Source organism: Corella eumyota, chromosome 3, assembly GCF_963082875.1.
Source record: "Corella eumyota chromosome 3, kaCorEumy4.1, whole genome shotgun sequence".
NCBI lineage: Eukaryota > Metazoa > Chordata > Ascidiacea > Phlebobranchia > Corellidae > Corella > Corella eumyota.
The window spans coordinates 18,974,229-19,000,359 of NC_137492.1; the positions used below are offsets into that span (position 1 = coordinate 18,974,229).

At 28.3% G+C, this 26,131-nt stretch overlaps 3 protein-coding genes across 6 annotated transcripts; 1 reads left to right on the forward strand and 2 right to left on the reverse strand.

Annotated features, from left to right (window-relative positions):
* The first annotated feature begins 2,895 nt into the window (after positions 1–2,895).
* Positions 2,896–5,381, forward strand: LOC145745333 (uncharacterized). Its single transcript, XM_082563382.1, has 3 exons — positions 2,896–3,898; positions 4,136–4,244; positions 4,446–5,381. Exons 1-3 carry the CDS (start codon positions 2,928–2,930, stop codon positions 4,716–4,718), a joined length of 1,353 nt encoding a protein of 450 aa, XP_082419508.1. The 5' UTR covers positions 2,896–2,927; the 3' UTR covers positions 4,719–5,381.
* Positions 5,382–5,436: 55 nt separating this feature from the next.
* Positions 5,437–10,574, reverse strand: LOC145745334 (mitoferrin-1-like). Its single transcript, XM_082563383.1, has 4 exons — positions 10,308–10,574; positions 9,165–9,390; positions 8,783–8,839; positions 5,437–7,048 (listed from the first exon to the last, which is right to left on the reverse strand). Exons 1-4 carry the CDS (start codon positions 10,470–10,472, stop codon positions 6,450–6,452), a joined length of 1,047 nt encoding a protein of 348 aa, XP_082419509.1. The 5' UTR covers positions 10,473–10,574; the 3' UTR covers positions 5,437–6,449.
* A 1,729-nt stretch (positions 10,575–12,303) lies between these two features.
* On the reverse strand, positions 12,304–25,774 carry LOC145746135 (broad substrate specificity ATP-binding cassette transporter ABCG2-like). Of its 4 annotated transcripts, XM_082564327.1 has the most exons (19): positions 25,633–25,774; positions 24,844–24,963; positions 24,274–24,361; positions 18,796–18,855; positions 18,485–18,599; positions 18,129–18,281; positions 17,698–17,855; positions 17,272–17,423; positions 16,804–16,902; positions 16,530–16,547; positions 15,941–16,087; positions 15,101–15,228; positions 14,760–14,845; positions 14,276–14,365; positions 14,006–14,130; positions 13,637–13,791; positions 13,379–13,468; positions 13,010–13,146; positions 12,304–12,732 (listed from the first exon to the last, which is right to left on the reverse strand). In XM_082564327.1, the coding sequence occupies exons 1-19, from the start codon at positions 25,709–25,711 to the stop codon at positions 12,564–12,566; spliced, it is 2,169 nt and encodes a 722-aa protein (XP_082420453.1). In that variant the 5' UTR covers positions 25,712–25,774; the 3' UTR covers positions 12,304–12,563. The 4 variants fall into 4 exon arrangements, with proteins under 4 accessions (XP_082420453.1, XP_082420454.1, XP_082420456.1 ...); XM_082564328.1 differs by lacking the exon at positions 16,530–16,547; XM_082564330.1 differs by lacking the exons at positions 24,274–24,361; positions 25,633–25,774 and having other exon boundaries at positions 24,844–24,943.
* Positions 25,775–26,131: the final 357 nt, after the last annotated feature.

The window sequence follows — 26,131 nt, forward strand, 5'->3', positions numbered from 1 at the left end:
CGGTGTGAATATAAGAACTATATTTGTTTTGAGTTAACATAGTTATGGAATTAATCACAGCGGTGATGGGTATTGAGATAAAAACTTACTGTTTACAACCTGCAAGATTATGTGGGTAATACAGTGCTATAAATACTGAAAAAAAAAACGATTTAAAATTTATTTATATTAGTGACATATATTTTAGTTTTTGGATCAGTAAATTTATTCTAAAAAACCTGCGTTTTTTTATTTCAGATTTTTAACAGAAGTTTTTAAGAGAATTTATTTTAAAATAGATAAAGCAAGTTTAATAAGATAGATTAATGAACAATGTCATGTTTACTCACGGCCCAAACAAATACAAAATGTTGATTTAGATGAATTGTTTTGTAAAAATTGACCGTATTTGAGTAGGCGAAAAAAAGTTAATTAAATTGCATGGTTTAGAAACCAGTTTTTCTAGTCATTTAAACTTGATAATAAGCGATCTGAATGAAAGATAAATTCTTAGATTAAATAAAGATAAAAAAGTATATGTATTAAATTGGCAAATAGTGCATATTAGGGGATGGATTTAAACAGTATATATACAATTTCCGTCTAATTTTAAGGTTATTTAAATATCTAAATATTAGTACAAGTTAGCCAGCTTCATTGGGTAGTCGAGGAAAGCACAATAAGAGTCAAGTTTAAGAGCTTTAAAGTTCAAGAGAGCATTACAATGTTGAAGTATATAAGTCTGGTGTTTGACAGATAAGATATAAAAATCTTTTGTTAGGCTTTAAAAAAACATTTAAGTTTTATCGCATAAAATCAGCGTAAAAAATCCAATTTACATGTAAAAAATGGTTTTAATTGGTGTGTATTTAGTTTAGCTGTTAGATAAATATTAGTTTAATTTTGTTACATAAAATGTAGTTGTATTTCTGAAACAGAAATGTGATTTTAAAAAGGGTAAATAGAGTGAACAAGTTAATATAATATATCATTCATCAAAAGTTAATTGACGTAAAAGTTTACAACATTACGGGAGGTTATATAAATTTTTCAACAAACATATATTAAAACACTACATAACATTTACATATAGAACGCTTTAAAAAGTGTTTTTCGATGTGTATTTACTTCGTCTGTTTAGGCAAGCACTTGTAATTTACATAGTTACTAAAACTGTATTTAATTTGGTTCTATAAAATGAAATATGTTACAAAGCTAATTACGTTTCATTCTGGCCTTTACAAATTAAATAAACGGTGTAAGGGCACTTGATATAATGTTGAACAAATATCTCACATGGTTATTATTAAACAAACAGTATCATGAAGCTTATCGCAATTGAATTTGATCAAGTGACGTAGATGAGTGACGTACATATCAAGAGTGCAGACAACAACTTGTCAAGAATGTTGAAGCCTGCTTAAGCTAAATGATATCAAGTATACTTTTAGGCTTTTCAAATTCCCGCATTCCCATGCTTTGACTTGGACAATATATAGCTTGTGTAGTAGCGCTGGTACCAGTCATACCAAGACTTAAGAAAAGTAACAAACCAAGAATTTTAAGCGAGATATTTTCAAGTCGACACAAGTAGAAAGAGATAATGTCTTGAACTAAAATTTGTGAATTTCAATGGAAATTATGAAGATTGTTGATTAAGTTTTAGGCCATTGAAATGCAAGGTTTTAATTCGTGGATTGGCTTATAATTTCGTGACAGTTTTAAAGAAAGCTGTGGTTTCCTATAAATATTTTTAAAAAATTAGGTTAAATTTAAAACGGGTAAGTATTGAAAAAACCACTGGCTTGCAGTGATTATACAATCAAATTTTTTTAATGCGGACTTAAAATATGCCGTAGGCTTCTAATCTTAACCAAAAAAATGACTTGTTTATACATAAAACAAATAATGTCTGGCTTGATTAATGGTATCGTAAAAAATAGTAAAAACAACAAAGTTTTTAAATATAAAAACGTTGTAAAAAATTGCAAAAAATGAAGATTTTTTTCATTAAATCTATATCAAAACAAAATTTTAAAACAAGTTTTTGCGCATTTTTTTAAGCATGTGCTGGCTATAACTTAACTCCGTTACTTTTGGTAATCTCCCGAGTTTAGGTTTATTTTCACATAAACAAATCGTCATCGATTCGATTTTTAACTTGATGTCTGTTTTAGTTATTAAACCCAAAACATTTGAATGTACGTAGTATAGTATTAACGTTGCTGTTAACAGGGACCATAGTATTAACAATACGTGGACAGATTTAAATTAATTATTAATCAAATAAAGTAGATAAGACAATTTTTTTTCAGAAATGAGTTTAAGTTCGCAAAATTAACGCTGAGTGGTTATAGTTGGTTTTAATTGTGTTTATTCAGTGACAAAGCAAAGATTAGGTGATTTGGTGTAAGTTTGTTATTGTGAACAGTTTAAAAAATAAGTATACCACAAAAATGATGCCGATGTGGTTTTTATAAATTTGTTTCTATTTTTCTGCGGTAATTCTGGGTTTTCCCAGATCAACTTTTCTTTAATTTGAAACAATTTTTCGTTGATTTTCAAGTGGATTTAAATGATCAAAGGACACTTTAAAAGTTTTTGCAATTTGTCGGACCTTACCTTGCATTTTATACCACATAAATTAATTTAAATTTAGTGTGAAAAATATGGCGAATCAAACGCGACCACTTGTTTAAAAAAGAACTTTTAGTAAATTAAAAAGTAAACTGTGCATTTAATTTAGAGTCACAAACTATCAAGTATTGTCGTATGTTATTATGTAAAGTTTTAGTATAATAAAATAGCAAGGTAATGGTAATAACAGGATGACATATACAAAAAATATGGCAAACTGCTAGTGCATAATCAGATTATCTTTTACTTTTACTCTTTGGTTTAGGTGCTAAGTATGAATGAAAGTTGTTTTAAATAGGAGTTAAGTTGAAATGATGCAAATCCTGGAAAAACTGCCTGGAATAACGGTAGAACGCTACACCCTCATGGAAAGAAGTCACACTTTTACTGGAAGTGATCCTAAAAAGAAAACCACAATCCAAGATCGACCCCTTCCACCTTTGCCCCCTCGACAACATAAACACAGACATAATTCAGTCGGCGTTAAACGAAACCCGGTTGCTATATCACGTGACAAATACAGCGAGGATAAACGTGAAGATGTAAGCTACAGGACGCCATCACGTGGCGATGTTAACCCACCGCCGAGACCGTTGAGCTCACAGTTTATGAATAAACATGCTCACAACTACGTCACAGTATTATTAGGTGGTGAAACCGCTACAGCGAATAACGACAATGTTTTCCTCCCCAAACCGCCTTCTATAATGCCGAAGTCGATATTAAAGAGAACAGGGTCGGGGGTAAGTAACAGATCCTGCAGATCACTTGGGGTAATGTCTTTAGACTCAGGAATGGCAAAACTTACCGACTCTCTTATGGCTGGCACGAAAAAACGAGGCACAAAACAATTTATACCAACTGAAAGCAAAGTGTTTAAGGAAATCGCAAGAAAACATGCCATAAACCAAGTCATTAAAATGAACAAAGATAAATCCACGACCCGTTTGTCTGAGGTCGAGGGGGTCAACCCCCACACAAATTTACCCTTTTTGGGTCACACAAATCGCACTACGATATCCCACTACGCACAGAACGATGACAATGGCAACCCACTTCCACACGCGGTGTCATCGTTGCCAGGGGAACGGGTGACGACAATTTCCCCGTCAAAGAGCGTGAGTTTTAAACTTGATCATGAGAAACCGCCGAAAGACGTCGATAAAAATGGCGGGCGCAAGAAAAGGGGCGACGCAAAATGGGAGGTGGTGCTCTCCTCAAAACAAAAACAAGTGACAGATAGATTAAGCGCAGCTGATAGACAAGAAATTGCACTGAAACGGTGAGTACACAATTTCTACAAAACTAGCAAAAATACTAAGTATAAAGCAAGACATACAAATTTCTTAACAAATAAACTTTATCACTAAAACAAAGACTGATCTACTTTATACATAAATAGCTTACCTTAAATATATATATACCCGAATTTGGCTAAAATTCGAAGCTTTTTTTATAAAAAAAAACATTTAAAATAAGACCAACTCCGAACCCCCTAAAAACATTCTTAAATATTTAGGGAAAAGTATTCACATACGAGTACAGACGACCACAACAACAACAGCTACGTGTTTGAAAGACCAAGTCTGTACAGCGGATTTGGAAGACATTGTGTCGCTCTGCCCGAAGTAAGTTATGTAAAATATAAGAGTCAACTAAATTTTATTTTATTGTAAAACAAAGGTCGTGATATAGAGTAGAAGTTGTAGTGAGGCCTGGTAGTAATAAACAGTCTGTAAAAATGATATAGCAATTAGGAAATACGTGCCTAATCTACCACAGAATTCGTTAATGTGATTTAACTAACTGTTAATTTCTTATTTTTGTAGCAGGAACGAAAATCCACTAAAGAATACATTGACAGCGCTTACCCGTCCTCAGCCCTCTTGCGCCCACGCCCGGACGGTGGAATAACCGGCGTGAACGGTATTCAGCTACTTGCTGATCCCTACAAACGATTTCTCTTAACTAGAAACACAGACGCGTCACGCGGTCAGGTGACGAATAGTGGAAAATTAAACAAACAATTCCAAAGTCGATCCGCTAAAAGCGAAAACGGAGATATTCGAACTTTGACACAAAAATACAAGCGCAAACATTAGGCTGTTATGATCAATTTTGTTTACTTATTTTTATAAGTCATGTTACTTCTTGCCATAGTTAGAAACCTGTTTATTTTGCATGGCCCATATATTATTACTGGTACTTTTTGTTGTGTATTTTTGTTATGAGATTACATTGTTTGTTGTACTTAACTTTCAACTTTGGTATTTTAAAAAGTACCTACGTATATTAACCGGTATGTTAAACATTAATTAAGTTATTCAATTCCGGCTTCGCTAGTACTGGTTACAAGGCTCGTCATATCACGAGTTAGTTGGTTGACTATTCAAACAACTTCGTGGTAGCCTGAATATAGGCAAACAATTCTATTCCACACTATCACTAAGTAAATTTACTTTAGCCCAAGTATTCAAGGGTAAGATAAACGGTTCTAGCCCGCTATTCATATTGGCTTAAGACCAGGAGTTTAAATTAATTAGACTTGTGGGTATGGCGGTTACTATACATAATATAATAACTAAACCATAGTAAACTATCATTAAGGATTGGAGTTTAAAAAAACACGTGGTTATATTATACAACACATTCAGTTATTTAAAAATTTGTTTTAATTAGTTAAAGCAATAAAGAACAAATCAAAAAATAATTTGAAAACCAAAAATCCTATTTGCTAATAAGTTTAGCCTAAATGCAATAACGATATGCCAAAAAATACCAATTTTACCGTCGTTATATATATATATATATATATCATAAACAAACAAGAAATTGGTGTCATGAAAAATGACCAATTAAGAAGAAAATTCTGATTGTAAATTAAGAGTTATTAATAGTAAATGCCAGCTGTATTATTAGAAAAATAAGTTACTTTAAACTCATATATACTTGAAAAGTTTAATGTAATGATGTATAATTTGTAGCAAGAAACTTATGAATTTCGCAAAACAAGAAGAAAAAAAATTAAAAACGAAATTAACAAAACAACCAATTTTGTTCTAAATTAATAACTACAATTTTTTATACAATTTGATCTTACAGTTTTAAATACATAAATTAATTATGCTTTATTATTATATACATATAAACCACAAAAAGAATAATTAGTACAAATTTTGAATTGATCGTTATTTTGGGAAATGGTTGAACCATCAATTCAAATAATATCCAATTAACAAATTTAAACATAATTTATGGTGTTCAATTTCTGTTTAAATATATGTAAACTAGTTTAATAGCTGATGATAAAACGATCAGTTATTTGCATTAAGTTATGGCACATTGTATATTATTAATGGTGTTCTAATCTTTGGTATTATCGGAATGTTAGAATTTCTTTAAATTATAAAATTGTGCAAAACTAAAAGCAACACCACTAACATTAATCACCAGTACATCTAAAACTTTAACCAGATGGTATTTTGTAAGAAGAATTTGTGCCTTTTACAGAACAAATTTGTATTATAAATGTATTATAATATGGAGCGATTTCATTTTAGGAGGTGTTTTTGTGTTTGAAATACAGAATATTATGATACAGACCTTGAAATAAAAATGTAAACTTTAAGAGTAAAGTGGACTTTGATGTATAAATGATTAGTAATACCTTAGATGCAGATAATTGAACTAGCACCATTAGGAAAAGCAAGAAGTCATCAGTTTTTGATAAAGATTTATTTTTTGTAAACTGTCTAAGGACTGTCAGCAGTAGGTTATTGAACTACGACTTATTTGTTATTTATTCCACAACCACTTGTGGCACTGTTTAAGGTTTATTTTCCAAGCTCTTTGCTTAAAGAATTTGGTGCAATTGCCTCACACGAAGGACTGACCCATGATGTTGCATCTAAAATCACAGGACGAGAAATTTCTTGTTTATGCTTTTTATGACGACTCTGGTCTTTAAAAGAATATTTTATAAATTCGTAAACGCTCCATGAAATTGCAGTGGAAGGCATTTGGTACAACATCCTCGCTGTAACACCGCGCCAAAAAGTTTTTAAACCGTCGGTGTGATACACCATTTTAGCGGCATCCCAAATACCTTTTACGGTTCCGTTACCGCCATGTTCTTGTGTGTTTAATAAAGTCCTGCACACATCCCATGGGTTTGTACAAAATGCGGCAGTGCCACCTGCCACGGCACCACTTGCCATGTGAGAAATTGGGTTATAGACACGTTCAGAATTTATAAATTCTTGGGTTTGCTCGTACACTAAAAAATGGATGCACTGAAACGGGACGTTCATTTGGAGTTGGGTCGGAAAACTACGATAGAAAGCTTTTATGCCCTCGGTTCGATAAATATGTTTTACGCAATTTCTACAAGTGCTGTGGGTGGATCCATACATTTGCATCCTTTGTTTTATAACTGAAAAGTAAAAGAGAGTTTCTTTAAATGGAATTGACTTCAATTTAACACATAGTAGAAATATCAACATGCAAATGTCAACATGCCATGCACAACAAGAAAATGAATGAAATTTTTTGATAACGTTGATTTTGAAATTATTATGAATGTTACAACTACAACCATTAATTGGATTTAGTAATTAAAGAAAGCCAATACATCAAAGCATTTTGGCAAAGTTTTTTTAAAACTTTTTTACTGCAAATCCAACTCAAACAAATGAATTGATTTTAAATCGAAATTAAAAACAGGAAACTGTATTGGAATTAAACCTAATTTTCAGGATCGTAAAAAATGGATTATTTTCTGTTTCTAAACAAAATTTTCTGACTAGCCGTTTTATGTAAATTTAAACAACATATTATAAAATTTAAATCCTAACCAAAAAAATCAAAGAAAACCAAAATTGATATAAAATAAGATAAGACGTATTAAAGCATAATATCATGTCTATAGCGAATCAATTTTTTAGGAATAGCATCTTGATTTTATCAGCCCCAAAACAGGTGTTATATTTCTAATACCAACACAGTTATTTTTTATTCAACAATCATATTACCAAATGCTAATTTAACTCGAATTATGATAATCATAATTTAAAAATTAATCTACTAACTTAAATAACATCAATACCTTATTAAATGTTTAATTATCTAAAACTATCTTTAAAAGCTTAAGTGTATTCTTTGTTCATAGTTAAACAAATTGTTATGCTAAACAACCCATATTACTTAAAAACACACTACTACAGTTAGTACAATGCTTGCATGCAATTTAGTTGTTACATTTTTAAATTTATCATGCATACTAACTTAGTTATTAGGGATGTGTCGAGCCGAGTGCTCGGGCTCGTACTCGTGTACGAGCCTAGGCATTTTAAAGGCTCGGTTTTTGCCGAGCTTTCACGTTAAATTATCCGAGCATTATCAACTAAATTAATTTTTTTCTTCTCGCTACATTATAATGCAAATCGAACGCCGTCCAGTGTTATAACTTTTTAAATGCAATAGTTTTATAACTCACTGCGAAAAATTCGTCGGTTCACCGATAAATATACTAATATATACATATTAGTATCTCTATGGTTTTATTATATCACGCGAGATATGACGTTGTTATTCAATTGTTGTCACGCCGCCAACTAGTGTTTTTATTGAAAGACTTTTTAGGACAGCGGGCGCTATTGCTAGCCCGCTTCGTAACCAGTTAACTCCTGGTCATGTCGAAATACTTACATTTCTTCATGTGAATTTACGTAAGCTTAAGTAAATTTTCGCATTTTAATACAAAGTACAACACTAACCTAAGTTCAGCCTATTTCAATTTTCTTAAAACCGGTAAAGTTTGTTCGGCGTTTCACTGTACGTTTTAACGATTTTAAATCGCTTCTTTAAATAAAGCAATATAATCTTAAATTATTTATCTATAGTAAGCTTGCAGCGATATAACATTTAATTCAAATAATTAAAAAAAAAACTTGTAAAAAATCGTGTCCACAACAAAAATTTATGTATTTTTTTCGGGCATACGTTTTGCGTTACGTACCGAAAGGTCACTTAGGTATTTATTTTCGCTATTCAAAAGCTCGTATTGCTCGGCCGAGCTTTTTTAAAATTAAGATGCTCGTACGAGCCGAGCTTTTTACGATTTGGCACATCCCTATTAGTTATACAAAATATTTAAATTTAGACTTACCATCAGCCGGATTCATAACCAAATCATGAAATAGAGTTGCAGTTGCACCAGCAACTCCTAAAATAATAAAACAATAATGTTGTTTTACGAATTTTATTTGTGTTAGCTCAAACGAAATTTTAATATTTAAAACGATGATATTACATAGGTAACCTGAGTTATTAGTTTATTAGTGTTTTAAAATTTTAAATGCTTATTAAGATATTGCTAAAGTAATTTCCAACAACCTTTGTCCCTGTTTTATATTACAGCAAAAATGAGTCATTGCAAACATGTTTTCAAATAGGCAAGATACCCTCAAATAAATAAAAAACACAACATATAAAAAGAAAATGTTAAATGAGTCTGCTATAACTAATATAATAATCAAAAATGTAATTACCATTTGCAATACTTGAATTTTTCCATTTCTTGCCGTTAATTTTTAAGGTAAGTTCGTATTTTACTTTCTCATAACAAGAAAAATACATCGCATGAGCAGGCCCTGCACCGATAAGCATAGCAGGCATACCTCTCATTAAGCGGGATAGACCTTCAGTTTTTCGGATAGTAGTAAAAGCGTTCCATAAGCCAGTGTATTGGACCGAACGTATACTTTGCATTTGTGTCTAAAAGGTATGTGTACTATGTTAATAAAACATAAAATGGCAGATAAAAGTTATTAGGTAAGGGGTCATTAAACTTTTATAATATATTAGCAAAGTAATATAATCGTTATCAAAAATATGCACGCATATTATATTCAGCCTTATGTTCAAGTCAATGTAATTGTAGGTTAATGTTACCATAAAAAAATATTTGTTTATATATAAATTTAAAATCAATATGTCAATAAAATATCTAAAATAGATTTAATTCTTAACATCTGGGATAAAAATACAAATTCATGTCATGATAATGTCAAAACATGTCGGTTTAACAATATAACTAATTATATAACATCATAAAAGGTTATTGGGCAAAACCAAAACTTTTAAGAGCATTGGATTAATTATTTACTAAAATGTCTTTGTTAAAATATTTTGATCAATTCTGTCTTTGTTTATTTTGCTATTTTTACTTTAATGATTAAGGAGTAAAAAATATGGAACGGGGATTAAGATTAATTTTGAAATCATTGTTTATATTTCCTATTTAAATAAAAGCTGGCATACTCTTATATAACAGTGACAGAGCATATTTTAAAACTTAATATTTTGAAAGAATTTCTCATTTTATAATAAAACAAAGAAATCGTTGTTTCCAATATCACCTTTCTCCAAAGATCAACTTCAAATAAAAGTTAATTAAAAAAAAGATTTATGTCATGTTATACGATAATATAAAATACCCAAAAAAAAACTGTTTTTAAAGAGTGTGTGTTAAAAAATGAAATAGGCCTAGTTTGTACTATTTATATCATGTGTAAATGTTATTTATAGTTAAATAAAGAACTCTTGTGTAAAGCCATAATAATCCAAGTTCAATGCTGGCAATATAATCCAATTTGTAAAATAAATCCATTTTTAAATATTAAATCATGAACCTTTATGCAGTCGATGGGGTACATAGCAGCATGTTCCATAACCCCCGCTGCTGCCCCCCCAACCATGTGGGTTAATAGGGGCCAATCGGTCGGTAATGATTCGTAATCATTGTCCATAATAGTTTTACAGTTTGTAAGGGAGTTGAAGTCCGTTGAAAATGACATTAAAGCTTGGTCTTCTACCAGCCTTGAAAATAACAAATTTCGGTCGTTTTATAACAATCCAAAATTAACTTGAAATCTTTTCTAAATATAGATTGGAAAATTTTCCTGGTTAGTAAGTTGCTCAAATGAGTTATTCACAATACCTAAAGTTATTTCCCCTATTTTTAGTGATAAAAATACCTAAAAATAAGTTAAGAGAAAAATTTATTTGATTAGAAGGTACAATTTTGGTCTTAAAATATAAAATTATTAAGAAAAACAAAAATAAGATCAATTTAAAATTTTTAAACCTCTAGCTTCATATTTTCTTCTTTTGTTGTCTAATTTGAAAATTAAATCTTTTTTTTTAGTCTACATAATTTCTGTTAATTAAATTAATTTCCAAAAACTGACACAAAAAAATGTTAAACTACCTTATTGTTATTTTATAGTGACATCATAGTTAAACTAGCTGACTAGTTGCCAATGTGATAGATTTTTAAAAATATATAAAATGATAAAATTATTTTTTTAAACCTAATACTAAGAAATTCCCTTAGTGAACCTAATTTACATACACTCAAATAGTTTCTATGAACTAATTTAAAAACTACCAAGACTGAAGACAAATGCTTTAAAAATAAACCTCTAAAAAATTTAATTTTTACTGATTTCAATTATAAGCATTAGTTAAAACAAAATTGATTCGCTTAAAATAATTAAAACCTAAACCAAATTAACCGTTTGCTTAAATTCTATGTAAGATACATTTTTCTAATATTGCAGACACGTGGCTTCCAATCCCTAAAAGCCATAATAATGTACCGGTAAACTAGTTGTTTTTCTGTATAATATAATTAAGTATTGCCTTAGGCAATATGTTTATACGCCTTGGCAACAAATAACGATAAACTAATCAGATACGAGTTCACGATCTTAACGATAGACGAACGACAAGAAATTAAAAAAACTTTATTTTGTCTTCTAAATCTAGAGTAAACTTAATTAAAAACTTAAAATTCCTAATTACTTTTGGTTATTGTACTAGTCTTATTGTCTGCACCGAACTTAACTAAATAAATAGAGTCTCAAACCGCAGTTAATAGCTAAAACTTTGGCTATTTTTTCTTCGCCATGTTGTTCAGTTCGGCCTGCAAGATGGTTATTTTCGTACAACCAGTCATGCAGATCGCGCGCGTGTGCTGTGAGGTCGCACAAATAATGACGTCACAATGATTCAGCTTTAAAAGTTACTACTTCCTAGGTAGATTTGCTTAAAATTCAAGGAAACAAAATTACAAAATTGATATAAAAAAACATTGACGAATGTGTACTGCGAAATTTTAGGTTAAAAGATGACAAAATAAACTACTTAAAATATTATTACATAATACCACCAGTTGATAACGGCCTTAAACGGTCATATCGCATGCCCTACGTTTAAAACTTCGACATTTGCTTGATAAATTACGCAATTCAGTGAAATCAAAGTCATGTTACTAATTTTTCAAAGCGACCTTTTGTAAAGATGACAAAAGCAACTGAAAAATTTTGTTTAACCTTTTAACTTTCAAGATATTAATACTGCAAAATTGTAACATTTTATTAACTATTTAAAACATTACCTTTACTTTATTACTGGGCCATTTAAAGTTTGGTTTTTAACAGAATTTATATACATATTAAAGTAAATTATCTACTGTTTATACACAAACAGAAAAATAGTAAACTATTTGTAAACTAACCACTTTTTAAGCCTTTTTTATCTTAAAGTGGATAGTAAACTATTCACTTCTTATACACAAACAGGAATAAAATACTTTTTTCGTCATATAAATAACAAGATTTTAGATTTCTTCATTTATTATTGTGGTTATTTTTGCTTCATCAGCTTCGTTTATTTATAGAATTAAACACAAATTGTCAGGGAACGATTACAATTAACACTTAACAACAGATTTGATTAATAAATTAATGAAAATTCGATTTTAATGGTTTTCAAGCGTATGTGTAAGAAAAGAATTAAACATAGCATAACAATAAAGAGCAAAAAACTTGTAATAATTAGTTAAATAAATAGAAAAAAATAATTGGCAAAAAAAAGAAAAAAAATTATGTAAACTTTTTGGTCCTGACAAGTTGAATGTATGTAAGTACAAACATCCCAAATGTTATACAAGAAAGTGCCACCACATTTTGCCATAAATCCCAATTAGTTAGAACTCCATTTGTCCCGATTCCAAGTCGAGACTCAAGAAAGTCTTCACCAGTGATAGAAAAGCTACCATAGAACATGTTAAATTTGGCATCAACGTGGTCAAAATATTATTAGTTTTGCCCAGTTCATCAGGCAAAAACCTTTACTACACAAGGCCTTAGGTTTAATTCTCACTGTTTTTTATTTTAGCATACTTGAAAAGTACTTTCTATTACCAAAATCAAAAAACTCTAGCAAAAATACTAGGGTAATAAGACTATCAAAGGCAACTTCAGGCTCACCACAGATAACAATAAAATAAGGTTTTAATCAACAAACAAAAATGAGTTAAAGAACTTACCAAACTTGATCTCCATTATTTGTGACATTCAGACCCGTTGAACTGGCATCCAGCATTAGGGATGAAACCATGGTAGAACTGTTTCTTGATCCACATTCAACAAAACGTTGGTTACGGAACTCATTCACACTTAAACCCTATTAAAACAAATTTTTATTAAACCTTTGGTGATTTTCCTAATAAAGAGCTTTCTATGCTATATATAATAGACTAAATTAACTAAAAAATTTTAAATGACATTGAAATAATTTGTTAAAAAAAAGAATTTATTTGTATATAAAATATTTAAACAATAACAAAAGTTAGATTAATGTATTTAACTTATGTATACCATTACTAAGAAACTATGAAAAAATAAAAAAAACTTACTGAAAATCCATACTGAGCCACACTTAAGTATTTAATCCAAGCTAACCATGGTAAAACTGATTCAATATTTAGAAGAAGACCAGCAAACAACTAGAAAAATAACAGACACAATAAATAAAAAATGTTTAAAATTTCCCTTTTAAAAAAATATGTTAAGTTTATTTATTTGTTAAAACTAAATTTTATACATAGTCTTACAGTTATACAAACAAAACCAGTTTATCTGAGTTTACAACATTAAAAAAAACTTTTACTTACTATGGAAAACACGAATGTGAGTGAAATAAAGATGCTTGCTACACCAAAGTTGTTGAAAGTAGCTGAATAAAACAAAGCAATGGAGACCGCGGCATAACCAGTCAACAACACAAATAAACAAAATATGAAAAAGGATCCAGCATCTGCTTTTAATCCTGAATTAAATAAGAAATGTTTTTTAATAAAGTCTGTTTGAAAGAAAAGATAAAATACAGTACTAAACTTTTTTTATAATTCATTTTATTTTTAACAACATATTTAGAATTATAAAACTCTGTTAAAACAAGATAGGTACAAAAAATGAGTTTTAGTTATTTGTTTAAACTGCTAACAATATTGCTTAAGAGTTTTTAAATAAATATAACTTACCGACCATCCAGTATGTTACAGCTGAAAAAATAAGCGGGGAAATTGTTCTCAATGGAAGAAGATCGGCAAAAACTGAAGCAAGGAAATAAGATATCACTCGATAATAACCAGAAACATATTCATGTCTAAAAGATTTTTATTATTTTTATATTTTATAATTTTCCTAATTAAGATTTTCTTTTTTTTTCGAAAATTTTTTTTATATGATTTGTTATTTAAATAAATTGTATAACTTTTATAAAAACCAAATATAAAAAAATGAATACTTACATAAATATGTCTCTTTCTTTAACAAACACTTCAATGGCACTAATTGATCCAAACAACAGATTTGTTGAAATAAAAAACAAAACTCCGAATCTAAAAAAATACAAAAACACTAACAGTTTTAAATATTTTAACCAAAATAAAACAATAAAAGTGATTACTTAGTTATGTATTTTTTTACATTTATCAATCTTTGATGTGGGAAGGCGACCTAAACATAGAGTAACATTAGTTACTCCGACCCGGTCTCAAGTTACTTTGCCAGTTTGGGATATTATAGATTATAATTGCCCAATAATTATGCTGTTGATTAAGTGCTGGCTCAGCAGGAGTTTTTACTGTCTATAGTGCCTTGCTTAAGGGTGCTACAGCATGAGAGCAGTTGAAATCAAACCCAAGACCTCATATAGTAAATCCAAGTGTTCAGACCACTACACCATGCTGATGGTATAATGTTAGCAACTGTAATATATTTACATGTACTAACCTATTCTGTGTTCCAGTTGTTGGACTCATATCAACTTGATAAAACAACAATCCAAATACAACGCCAACGATCAGATTTAAAACAAGCTAAAATCAAAATATATATATTGGACTAGATTATATAAAATAAGATACTATGATAATTTTCATAAAATTGTAAAAACTTTAAAATATTAAATCACAAATGTTTACAAAACCTATTGCAAACTAAAGTTTAAATCAGTTGAATTTAAATTAAATATAAAACTAACAAGAAACTAATTGTTCTTAACAAGATCTTAATAAGATACATCCTTTATCAAACAAAATTTAAAGATATAACAAAAAAGGTTGTGAACTTACATTTCCAACTGAAGCAAGTGGATTTCTGATAACATTTTTAAAAGATCTGTTTGATAACATCATTAACTGATACATAAATGAAGTCGCATATGTACTGATATCATCTGTGTTATTCATGTGACTTCGACCTAAAAAAATCAGCATTTTACATCAAGAAGTTTTTAGGGTAGTTATATGAAGATTGTATTACTTGTCCTTTACAGTGCTCGAAAAAAACAGACAATAAAATCAGAGAAAAAAATGTAAAGTATAAGAAAGAACTAGTGAAGAACCAAAAGTTTTTTTTTTACCGGCAGCATGGTGTAGTGGTAAGAACACTTGCTACACCACACATAAGGTCGTGGGTTCAATCCCCACTGATTTCATGCTGTAGCGCCCTTGAGTAAGGCGCTATAAACGGTATGAACTCCTGCTGAGCTAGCACTTAATCAGCAGCATAATTATCGGGCAATTATATCATCTATAATATCCCAAACCGCCATAGGCAACTCAAGACTGAGTCGGAGTAACTAATCTTACTCTATGTTTAAGTTGCGCATTCGACTTTCCCACATCGAGGATAAAAATATATACAAAATATAAAAAAAAGTACAAAAGAGAATTAAAGAAGACTGCAAAAAACGAGAAAGAATTACTTAAGACTGTCAAATACACGTAAATACTAAAAAAAAAAAGTACGAGAAAGAATTAGCTAGAACCAATAAGTTTAAAAAAGAATTGGCAAAGGGTTGTAAAGTATAAGAATTTGTTCAAAAACTGTAGTAAATGACCAGCAAGAATAGGGTTTTTTCTATTTTATAAAAAAATCAGATTTTTTATTTTTTTCAGTGATATTAATACCTTGATATTGCTTAATTATGGAACCAAGTTCAGTTTGGGTGTCTCTGTACTGCTGAGTTGCCATGAATTTGTCAGCTAATTGTTGAGCTAGCGAGGTGTTTCTTTCTTCTGTTAATTCTTCTATCATCCCTGAACCAGATTCCAACACTGTAATTATATTTTAAAAGTTTAGATTTGTTTTTTTTTTACAAAATTTTGATTCATTATTATAGAATAAATAGTAAGCCAGCCATCTTTGCCAAATTCATTTACAAAATAAAACTTAAATTTATAATTAAATTTTTAATGTAAACTATATTATATAACTATATTTTAATTACGGACTTTAACAAAATTGAAATTTTTGCATAGACACGAGTTAGCAACAAAAATTAGCAAAATCATAATTGCTTTACAAAATGACAACACTAATTATATAAAAAATAAGTTTTAAACTAAAACATAACACTCCTATAATAACATTTCGTAAAAAAAACATGCAAATGAACACATGAATATTTATACACACAACAAAAAATGTTCTATTTTTAAAACAATAATGATTTTGAACATAAAATTTAAAATAAATGTTCACCATTAAACTACTTACTTCTATCCCATTCTTGAACTTTAATTAAAAAACATTGATAAAATAAAATACTTAAAAAAACAGCAAATTTTTATTAAAATATAATGCAAATAATTTATCATCGGCACAAGTTATTTTTAATAGTAAGATGTTTTAAAGTTATTTTTAAATATTTAGTACAACTAATATTGCAATAAACATATCAAATATAAATAAATTTATTAAATTTTTTGTCTTTGGACTTGGACCAATGTTTTAAAGAATTTTATATCTTAATTGACATAATAAAACTTACATTGGCTATCTTCAATAGAAGGAGACAATGCTGTTGAATCTCCATTAATTACATCCAGGAAGAAATCTGAAGGATTGTTGTGCTCTTCACATGTATAACCTATTATAAGATACAAATTTTTATTTATTTAGACTATAAAGTTTAAGTACATTTTTTATAAATAAGCAGCGTGGTTTAAGTGGTCAAAACAGCTTTAACAAATAAGGTCCTGAGTTCAATTCCCACTGCTGTACCGCTCTTGAGTAAGGCGCTATAAATGGTTTAAACTCCTGATAAGCCAACACTTAATCAGCAGCTTAATTACCAGGCAATTAAAATCTATAATGTCCCAAAATGCCAAATGAGACAGAGTCGGAGTAACGGTTGTTACTCTATGTTTGGGTAGTGAAGTCGACCTTTTTACATCAAGGATAAAAATATATATAAAAAAATTTATAACCCTGTCATTAACAAACATTTAAATCTCACCTAAAGTTTCAAAATAAGGCAGAGCCTGGCTGTTAGGTCCGTGGTAAGTTATTCTTCCAAGAGACAGCAAAGTTAAAGTGTCAAACAATCTGAATATACTGTATCGTGGCTGATGGATGGACAGAATAATTGTTCTTCCTTTGTTGCCCAATCTAAACAAATTGCAGTTTTATTTTAAAAATGATATTGCTTATACCTAACAACGTCAAAATTAGTGTTTAATATTTAAAATTTAAAACAATCCAAACTAACAATGAAATGAAACTGGTTAACTTACAAATATGCTCACATAATTTAAAAATGTTTTTTGACAAGGCTAGATTATTTTCAAACAGTAACTTTTAAAATTTAAAAATGTAGAAAAAAATAAACATTTATATTGTTTATTAAAAATTTAAAAATAAAATAGTTTGTAAATAATTTTACCTTTTTAATAACACCATTACAGCATTAGCAGTAGAGGCATCAAGACCAGTGGTAGGTTCATCCAAAAACAAAACAGTTGGAGCAGTTATAAGTTCCATCCCGATGGTTGCTCTTTTTTTCTCACCTCCTGAAACTCCTCGGATCATTTCATTTCCAATCTAGATTTGATTGTTGTAAAATAATTTAATTATTAGAAGTGATAACTTAATTTAAGCAAAAAATAAACCGCTAAAACTATCCTTTTTGCATAAAAAATTAATCTTTTTGTACATGTTTATTCTTGATGAGGAAAAGCCAACTTTACGGCCTAAATCTAGAATAACATTTGTTAATCTAACCCCGTCTTGAGTTGATTTTTGCAATGTGGGATATTATACTTTGGTTTGACAGAAGTAAGCCTATATAAATAAAGCAATAAATAAATAACATACCTTTGTGTCTGCACATTTAGTAAGACCAAGATCAAACAGAATGTCATCAATCCTTTTCTCCTTCATTTCTTTGGATATTGTGTTGGGTAATCTGAGATTGGCTGAGAACCATAAGTTTTCACGAACTGTCAGAGTTCCGAGGATAATATCATGCTAAAAATATTAATTTCTTGGTTGTAATTTTTTGAGTTGTAACATTATTAAAATTGGGCAATTATTTAAAAAAATGGGGCAACATAGATGATTTTTGAGATTTTTTAAAAATTTAAAAAACATTTACCCACAAATATTTATTTTTTACACCCAAAAAATGATAACCCATTTTTTTAAATTTTTACATCAACATAATATATTACCTGGACAACATATCCACTAATTCTCTTAAAATTTGAAGGAAGGAGGTTGCCATCAATTAACACTGAACCACTTAACCCTGCAGGGTCCTTTCTACCAGCTAGAATATCAAGAAGTCTAAAAATTTAAACAAAAATATTTTTACATTAAATAAAACTGTTCAAAAGTTAAAGTTAAACAATGCAAAATAGATATAATATATCGACAATGTGTTTATTGAAAAAAATTTACAACATTTTATTTTTACTTATTAAGAAAGAAAATTTGCAATTTTTACAATTTTTTTAAATTTATAAAAATAATTAAAACTTACGATGACTTTCCACTGCCAGTTGGTCCCATAATTGCATTTAGACCAGATTTCATTATCCCACTAAACATAAACAATTTTATTATTAAATTTTGATGAATTTTAATATTAGATTTTTATTGGAAATGTCATTTTATTGTAAATATTTAATTTTTAATAAAAAACTGTAGAATTAAAAATTTTAAAAAAATAAAAGTTTTAAAATGATTAAATATAAATTACAGCTACTCTAAAAAACTAAAAGCATGTTATAAATAAACAGCATTTATATGATTATGCATGCAAATAATAATATAAAAACATGCAGTGTGCATTATTTTTTAAATAGTTTCATAATAAAGATAAAAAATCCTGGAAAAATATTAATGTTTAGTTCACCAATGCAATTAGCAAGCATAACATTTTTGCAAAAATTAAAAAATAGAAATAAAATGAAAATCAATCAAAAAAAGTCTTTAAATAAAAAAACACACACACAGGTTTAATTCAATAAAATAAGGAAAAATTCTCATAAGAACTTAGTGTTTTTATATACCTGACTCCAGTTAAAATCTGTTTTTGAGTAGAACCCCTGCAAAGGCCGCAAACATCTTTCTTAATTTGAACTTTGTAGTTGATATTGTGGAAAGACATAACAGCGTTGCCACGGCGCTCGTGTGTGTCCATATTTAAAGAAATTGTTGAAATTTTGTCGTCGCCATTAGCAACTTTGTTTTTGTTTGGTGCAAATCCAACAGTTGGAACTGCCTCAGTTGTATTTCCATTTGTTTTAAAAGACGTCATTTTTAAATCATTAAATGCTTAAAACTGAGACCATAACTTAAAATCTGAACAAAAAATATTAGCCCAATATAAATTTATAATGCAAACATTTTTGAAAAAGTTAAATCACTTTGATTTTGAATAAACATAGCTAAGCTAACCCTTTTTCTGGTTAAAATGTTTATATTATATTATTTTTACTAATAATTATACCCTGAACATATAAAAAAAAAAACATTTTGCAAAACAAAATTATAACAAAAATAACTTACATTCTAATGTAATCTAAAATTGTTACTTGTAGCCTTTTTACACAACTACCTACTGAACTTTAAACGATAAAATGGCTTAGTAACAATGATCCGATAGTTAAATATGCTTTTGTTTAAACAAAGATTTAACTTTAGTAAATTATTTATCAACCTATAGTTCAATAACACAGTAATAAAAATACAAGTTATGTAACTATATTTGAACTCAAACAATAATATTATGTAATTTAATTTTAGCAATTTTTGATTTATAAAAAATATAATTTGGTATAATTAATTAACAGAAGCAATAATTAAAAATTAAAAATTGCTTTTAATTTTATACTTTTTTAATTTTAAATTAGAATATATATTTTTAATTAATATTTTTAAAGTTTAAAATATGTTTTTATAAAACTATGACATGGGTTATATTACATTGTTGGATAGGATTACAACAACCTGTTACGTAACCATTCAATTTATAATGACACAGTGACGTCATTGAAAAACATTATATAACTTCAAATAATGACCAGGTAAATTTCAACGAACGACAAAAAAGGTTTTTGGCAAACATTTGAAATAAATTTTTAAATGTTATTCAAAATTTTAGGTTTTTGCAACTTTTAATATCAAATTGATGCATAACTAAAGTATTCCTTGCTTTCTAATAGGGCAACTTAAAATCAGCGTTAAACCAGTAGTTACACCCTTTTTATAGTCTATACTACTTAAAATATCTATGCAAAAAATAATTAATTTAGAGAAGTATTTCCAATTTGATTTCACTTATGTTTATTAAATGGCGAACGGAAGTAAAAATAACGTTTATCACGTTTAAATATTATTCAGTAATTATGAATGCGTTGGTTGTACACAGTAACCTTTTCTACAACGTTTAAAACATTATCAAATTAAGTCGTTAAACTGGTTTGTTTCTAATACGATCATTTTTAACAACGCCCCTTCACAAATCTAACTTCAACAAAGTTTTTTTGCATTTCGTGCAAATTAAAACTTAGTGCAAAATTATTAGAATTTTTGATACAATTATAAGACATAAGATACAAAAATGCGAATATTTAGAAAATAAAATGTAATTTACGTATTACATATACACGTAGATATAGTTTTTCAAGTCACTTTAAAACTGTAGTAGGCATTTGATAATCGTTTTATGTTTTAAAAACTGCATCTTTTTAAAAATAAACGCTGTAAAAAATAAGTCTGATTTTAACAGCAGTCTAGACAAAGCAAAACATAATAATGCAACATAAACATCAACTATGTCAAAATTTAGGCCATTTGCAATATTCGTGCAGTTAAAAAACAATTTATATTCGATAAAATCTGTTATTACTCATACCGTACTGACTGCTCTTAATAAAAAACGTGTTAAAAATAATGCTAGTGTGTCATTACAATGCAATTAAAAGGCCGTATTTTAACAAAAATCTTTTAAACAAAAATTAATTAATAAAAATCTCTTAAATAATCAAAATTTTTATTAACTTAAGCGTCTCGCATGACTTAATTGGGCACCTAATTTAAACTAATGATGCAACGAAAGATAGCCCTACCAAGGTACCTGTGACCTTTGGTCGGTTCAGAGTAAAAAAAAAAAAAAAAATTTACAAAAATCAAAAAAATCGCATGCTTACCTGAAAAATAAGGTTATATAATTCTTAAACTTTTTACGGCTCAATAAAAAAATTTATGATGCATTTTATGACTTTTATTAACTTTTTTATGATTTATCTACTTTTACGTCACCAATACATATAGCCAGATAATTTAAAAATATTTCACAAGCTTAAAGACCACTCCCGACCAAAAATATTAAATTATCTAAGATCATATTTTATCTACAATATGATACCGTTTCTTATCGAATTATATCAGAAACTAAATACATAAAAATTTAAACTTTGACCTTTTTTTTAATATTTAACTAAAAATCTCACAAAAAATATAAAAAACGATTTTACAAGTTTAAAAAATTGGCTATTATAAAATACCAAAAAATATTACTGCTGTTACTTAGTACAAAATCCACTTATTTATCTGCAATAAAACACCTTTAATAAGCTTAAAATCCCATTTTGTGGTTACCGATGTTGAACCAAGTTGGGTTCATTATTTTGCATGACTGTTTGGTATACGCTTCATTTAACAAAAACAAATTTTTTCAGGTAATTCAAAACCGTAAACAACTCCAAAAAAGATATTTTTAATTTGAGAAAAACAAATATTTTAAAAGTTTTTGTTCACCAACCAACTATAACGCAAGAAAAAATAAACAATTTTATATTTTAGAGAAAAATTGAAAACGGGTTCAAAATTTAGCATTTTATAAAATAAATAACCCTAAATTCAATTGACTGCTGTTTACCTCTCACTATACTAACAATCAAGTATTTATATGTTACCAATGCAGTTTTATATCCTTTATATACTATAAGAGGGTACTTTTCTATAACACTCTGGCACGCGAAGTTTAAAAATCGCGTGTTTAAAAAAATCTTCACAACCCACAAATATCATAATTCTCAATACAACATCCATATTTTTCACTATTTCACCTTATAAAGTTGAAATCCTATTCCGTATTTCGTATTAATCGCGTGCCAGATAATACCTTGTGTTTAAACAGATAAATAGTCGGGATAAACTTGGATAACTTCTGTCACGCAACCTACCTACCTTTAACACGCACATTACCTTATACAATACGTTAAGTGGTTAAGTTACTATTCATATCACTTAAAACTCTTTCACATAAAGTTAGTTTGTGTACTATTAGAAAGTAGGTACTGTAATAAGCGTATCAAAATGCCATAAGTTACTACCAGAAATACATATACAAGCATTACTTATTGACTAAATAAGCTAACTATAAAATAACATATTTATATATAATACGTAAATACTTTTTTTTTTTAAAACTGACTAAAATTTATTTTAGAATTTGCAAAAATAAATAAACTTAGCAAGTATATTATACACTTTGCAAACAACATAAAAAAACGTTGATACTTTTTTTCGCAGAAATAAGCGATAGCTGAAAAGCTTATAATTATAATAAACATTCCATCAAAATCATAATTTTAACTTTAAGCTTATGGCGTGTACAGATTATGATTAAGAAGCTTAATATTAAGCCACTTATGTTTAATACTATCTTTTCTAAGCTGCAAAAATGTCCAAAACAGAAAACTAAAAACAAGAAAACAGCTGACTCTTATAAAAAAAAACAATAAACAAAAAATGCTTTGTCATTTTGTACAAAAATACAAATAAAAAACCCTAAAAATTTTAAGCTATATAAAGTTAAACTGGTTCAACGAACTTAAACTAGTAATTTTTCTTATTTTAACCGCGCACAAATATCTAAGTATGTCGGATCTGCGGTTACTATCTTATTGAATGTAACTCCAAATTGCCGGCTGTAAAGGTTAACAATTTCAAGTATATATAGTAAACAACGACAAAAAACGAGTTCTAAAATAACGACAGCAACTCACAAAAATGTTTATGTCTAAAAATAAAAAACTACTGAACTTTAGCATGTGAAAGATATTTTAAAAACAATCAAAAATTTAAGCGAAAAAATTGTTTAAAAATTTATGTCAAATTTAGACAGAAATCATATTTAAATAATTCAACATTCGATATCTATAAATAAAATTAATCTCAGATTAGAAAATTTAAAAAAATGATGACAGAGCGTTTACAGTAAATAAATAAAATTTCAACGGACTTCTTTAATACAAAACCAACCTTGTTTCTAGACTTTAGGGTCCACAATCAATGTCTAAAAATTTTGATCGCTTAAAACTTAAATCAATCTAATCTTGCGTGACTTGACGGAAGTTTTTAAAGCGTTTCACGTTTTTTCCAGGTGCACAATTCTCTTTTGTTGTAGTTTAAAAGATTTTACGCGTTTTAAAAACACATTAAAACGCTAGCGGTAGTTAGATACAACATTTTAAAATTGGATTAAAAAATAAAAAAAGATGTACTCATATATTATAAAGATATATAAATCCAAAGAATACAAAAAATTAATAATACGTGAAAGGGCAAATAGATAAACACCTGAATTGGATATTGCAACCTTAAGTAAGAGATAGGAAATTGGGTGTAACCAAAAACGAATTAGGAGGTTTAGAGTCATTAGTACAGTGGGTTTTTAATCATTTAATCTTTATTATTAATCTATATGCCAATCAGAAAAACTGACATCACCTCTATAAATATATACAGCAAATTTAAAGCAATACTATTCATACTACAAGCATTGAATATTTTTATTAAATTATTTATAATATTATAAACACTATCACCAAATGTTTACATATACTATAAAGCATTTTCATGTTATACTACTGCAGAAGTTAGCACCTTTTCATATTACTATTAACACAGCTAGACAACATTAATTTCCACCTTTATGGTTACTTACCTGACATTATTTAATATAAATTTGATCTCAGAATTATTTGAACCTTTTCGACAAAAGTCAAATAATTGATTGCAGTTTGATTTTTCTTCTGTATTATATGCAGGTAAAAAAATATTTTTTTAACAAAGATTAGTTGAAGTTATTTTAAACACATCATGCTAAGCAATTCCTAAAATATTTTAAGATTAATTGTGAAGAGCGATAGTTAACTTATTTGCATAGAAAATTTAACAACCCTCAAATATTTTAAAAGGCTATAAAAAACTTAATTTTAATATAATTTTATGTACAACACAATATTAAAAGATTAAAATCCTAATAAATATTGGCTTGATAGGGATCTCAGCTGTATGTAAATTAAGTCTATCAAACCACTTACAGACAGCTTAAAGTCGTATATGACAGTCCAATTTAAATACTACCAAAACTATTTTAATTTCCAAGAAATTAGGAAAAAATAAATGCAGCTTAATAGCATGTTAAAAATAATCATGCAAATTAAATAAGCTTTTGGTGCCAATTAGAATGCAGTACACTATTGCAACCGTGATTAAAGTTAAGTTTTTTGACCTTTGGTGGTGAGTGTAATGTCATGAAATGAGAGTGTTGGACTAGAAGAAGGCAATCTCTTAGAGTTCAACATACTTTGAGATTCAATTTCATCATTCTGAAGAAACTGTTGCCTAGAATCTGAAAAAGATGGATATAGATTTTAGTTAATTGCAATAGAAGTTATTTAGATTTGATAAAAATAAACCGTACAATAAGAAAATACAAATTTTAGAAAACAAATATTTACTTTTAAAAATATGAATAAATTTTAAAAAGAATATTTAAATTTAATTATATTAAATGTAAAAAAAGAATAAAGGCAAATTAAATTTTATAGTCCTAAACAATAAATGAACCTAAAATCAAAAAAATATTAAATTGTAAGCAAGTTTTAAACTTTTACACCAAACCCCCTAAATACACCCCTTCCACCAAAAAGCTTTTATTGTAACCTTTATTTAAGTATAATTTACTGAAAAGGCAAATCAAAAGTTAATTTCAAAATGTTGGTTAGATACGAATGTTAATTTTTTTATTCGTCTGACATCTGACATAAAAAGGGGTTTAACCATGAGTTCATTGCTCTATCGGTAGCACATTTTTTTAAAGAAAAGTGCAATAAATGGCTGAATAGTTATCATTAATTATCTGGGAATGGGATAAATAATATTACAAACTGAACTCTACATATAGTTGAGGTAATAAATTGTACCCTATTTAGGCTGTGTAGTTATTAAAAATCAAAGATATGCCAAAAAGTTAATACTGCAAAATCTCAAAATTTTTAAAATAAAAATACAAACTGACCTTCACAATCTTCAGTTTGGTGAATGTCATCAAGTGCTAACGATTCCACTACTGCGATATTTGCTGAAGAGCAAGCCATTCTACCCAGAAAAATAAATAAATTAAAATAAATTTACTAATTACAGTTATTTACATAAATTAGTTACATAACCGGCGTGGAAAATGACGTCATCTTATGTTGTTCTGTTTTGCTTGGATGACCAAAAACGTTTCCAAAAAAATATTTATTTTATTTTGAATAAAATACCTCAAAAACGAAAATAATTTTACATACATTCTATTTAAAAATAAATATGTTACTTTTGTTTAAATAATCATAAATTATCTTGGCTATTCCAAACGTTTTTGCTTTTTTTAATCTTACGTTTAACTTTTTTTTTTGTATATCTTTATCCTCGATGTGGGAAAGTCGAATGCGCGACTTAAACATAGAGTAACATAAGTTACTCCGACCCAGTCTCGAGTTGCCTGTGGCAGTTTGAGATATTATAAAGAGTAT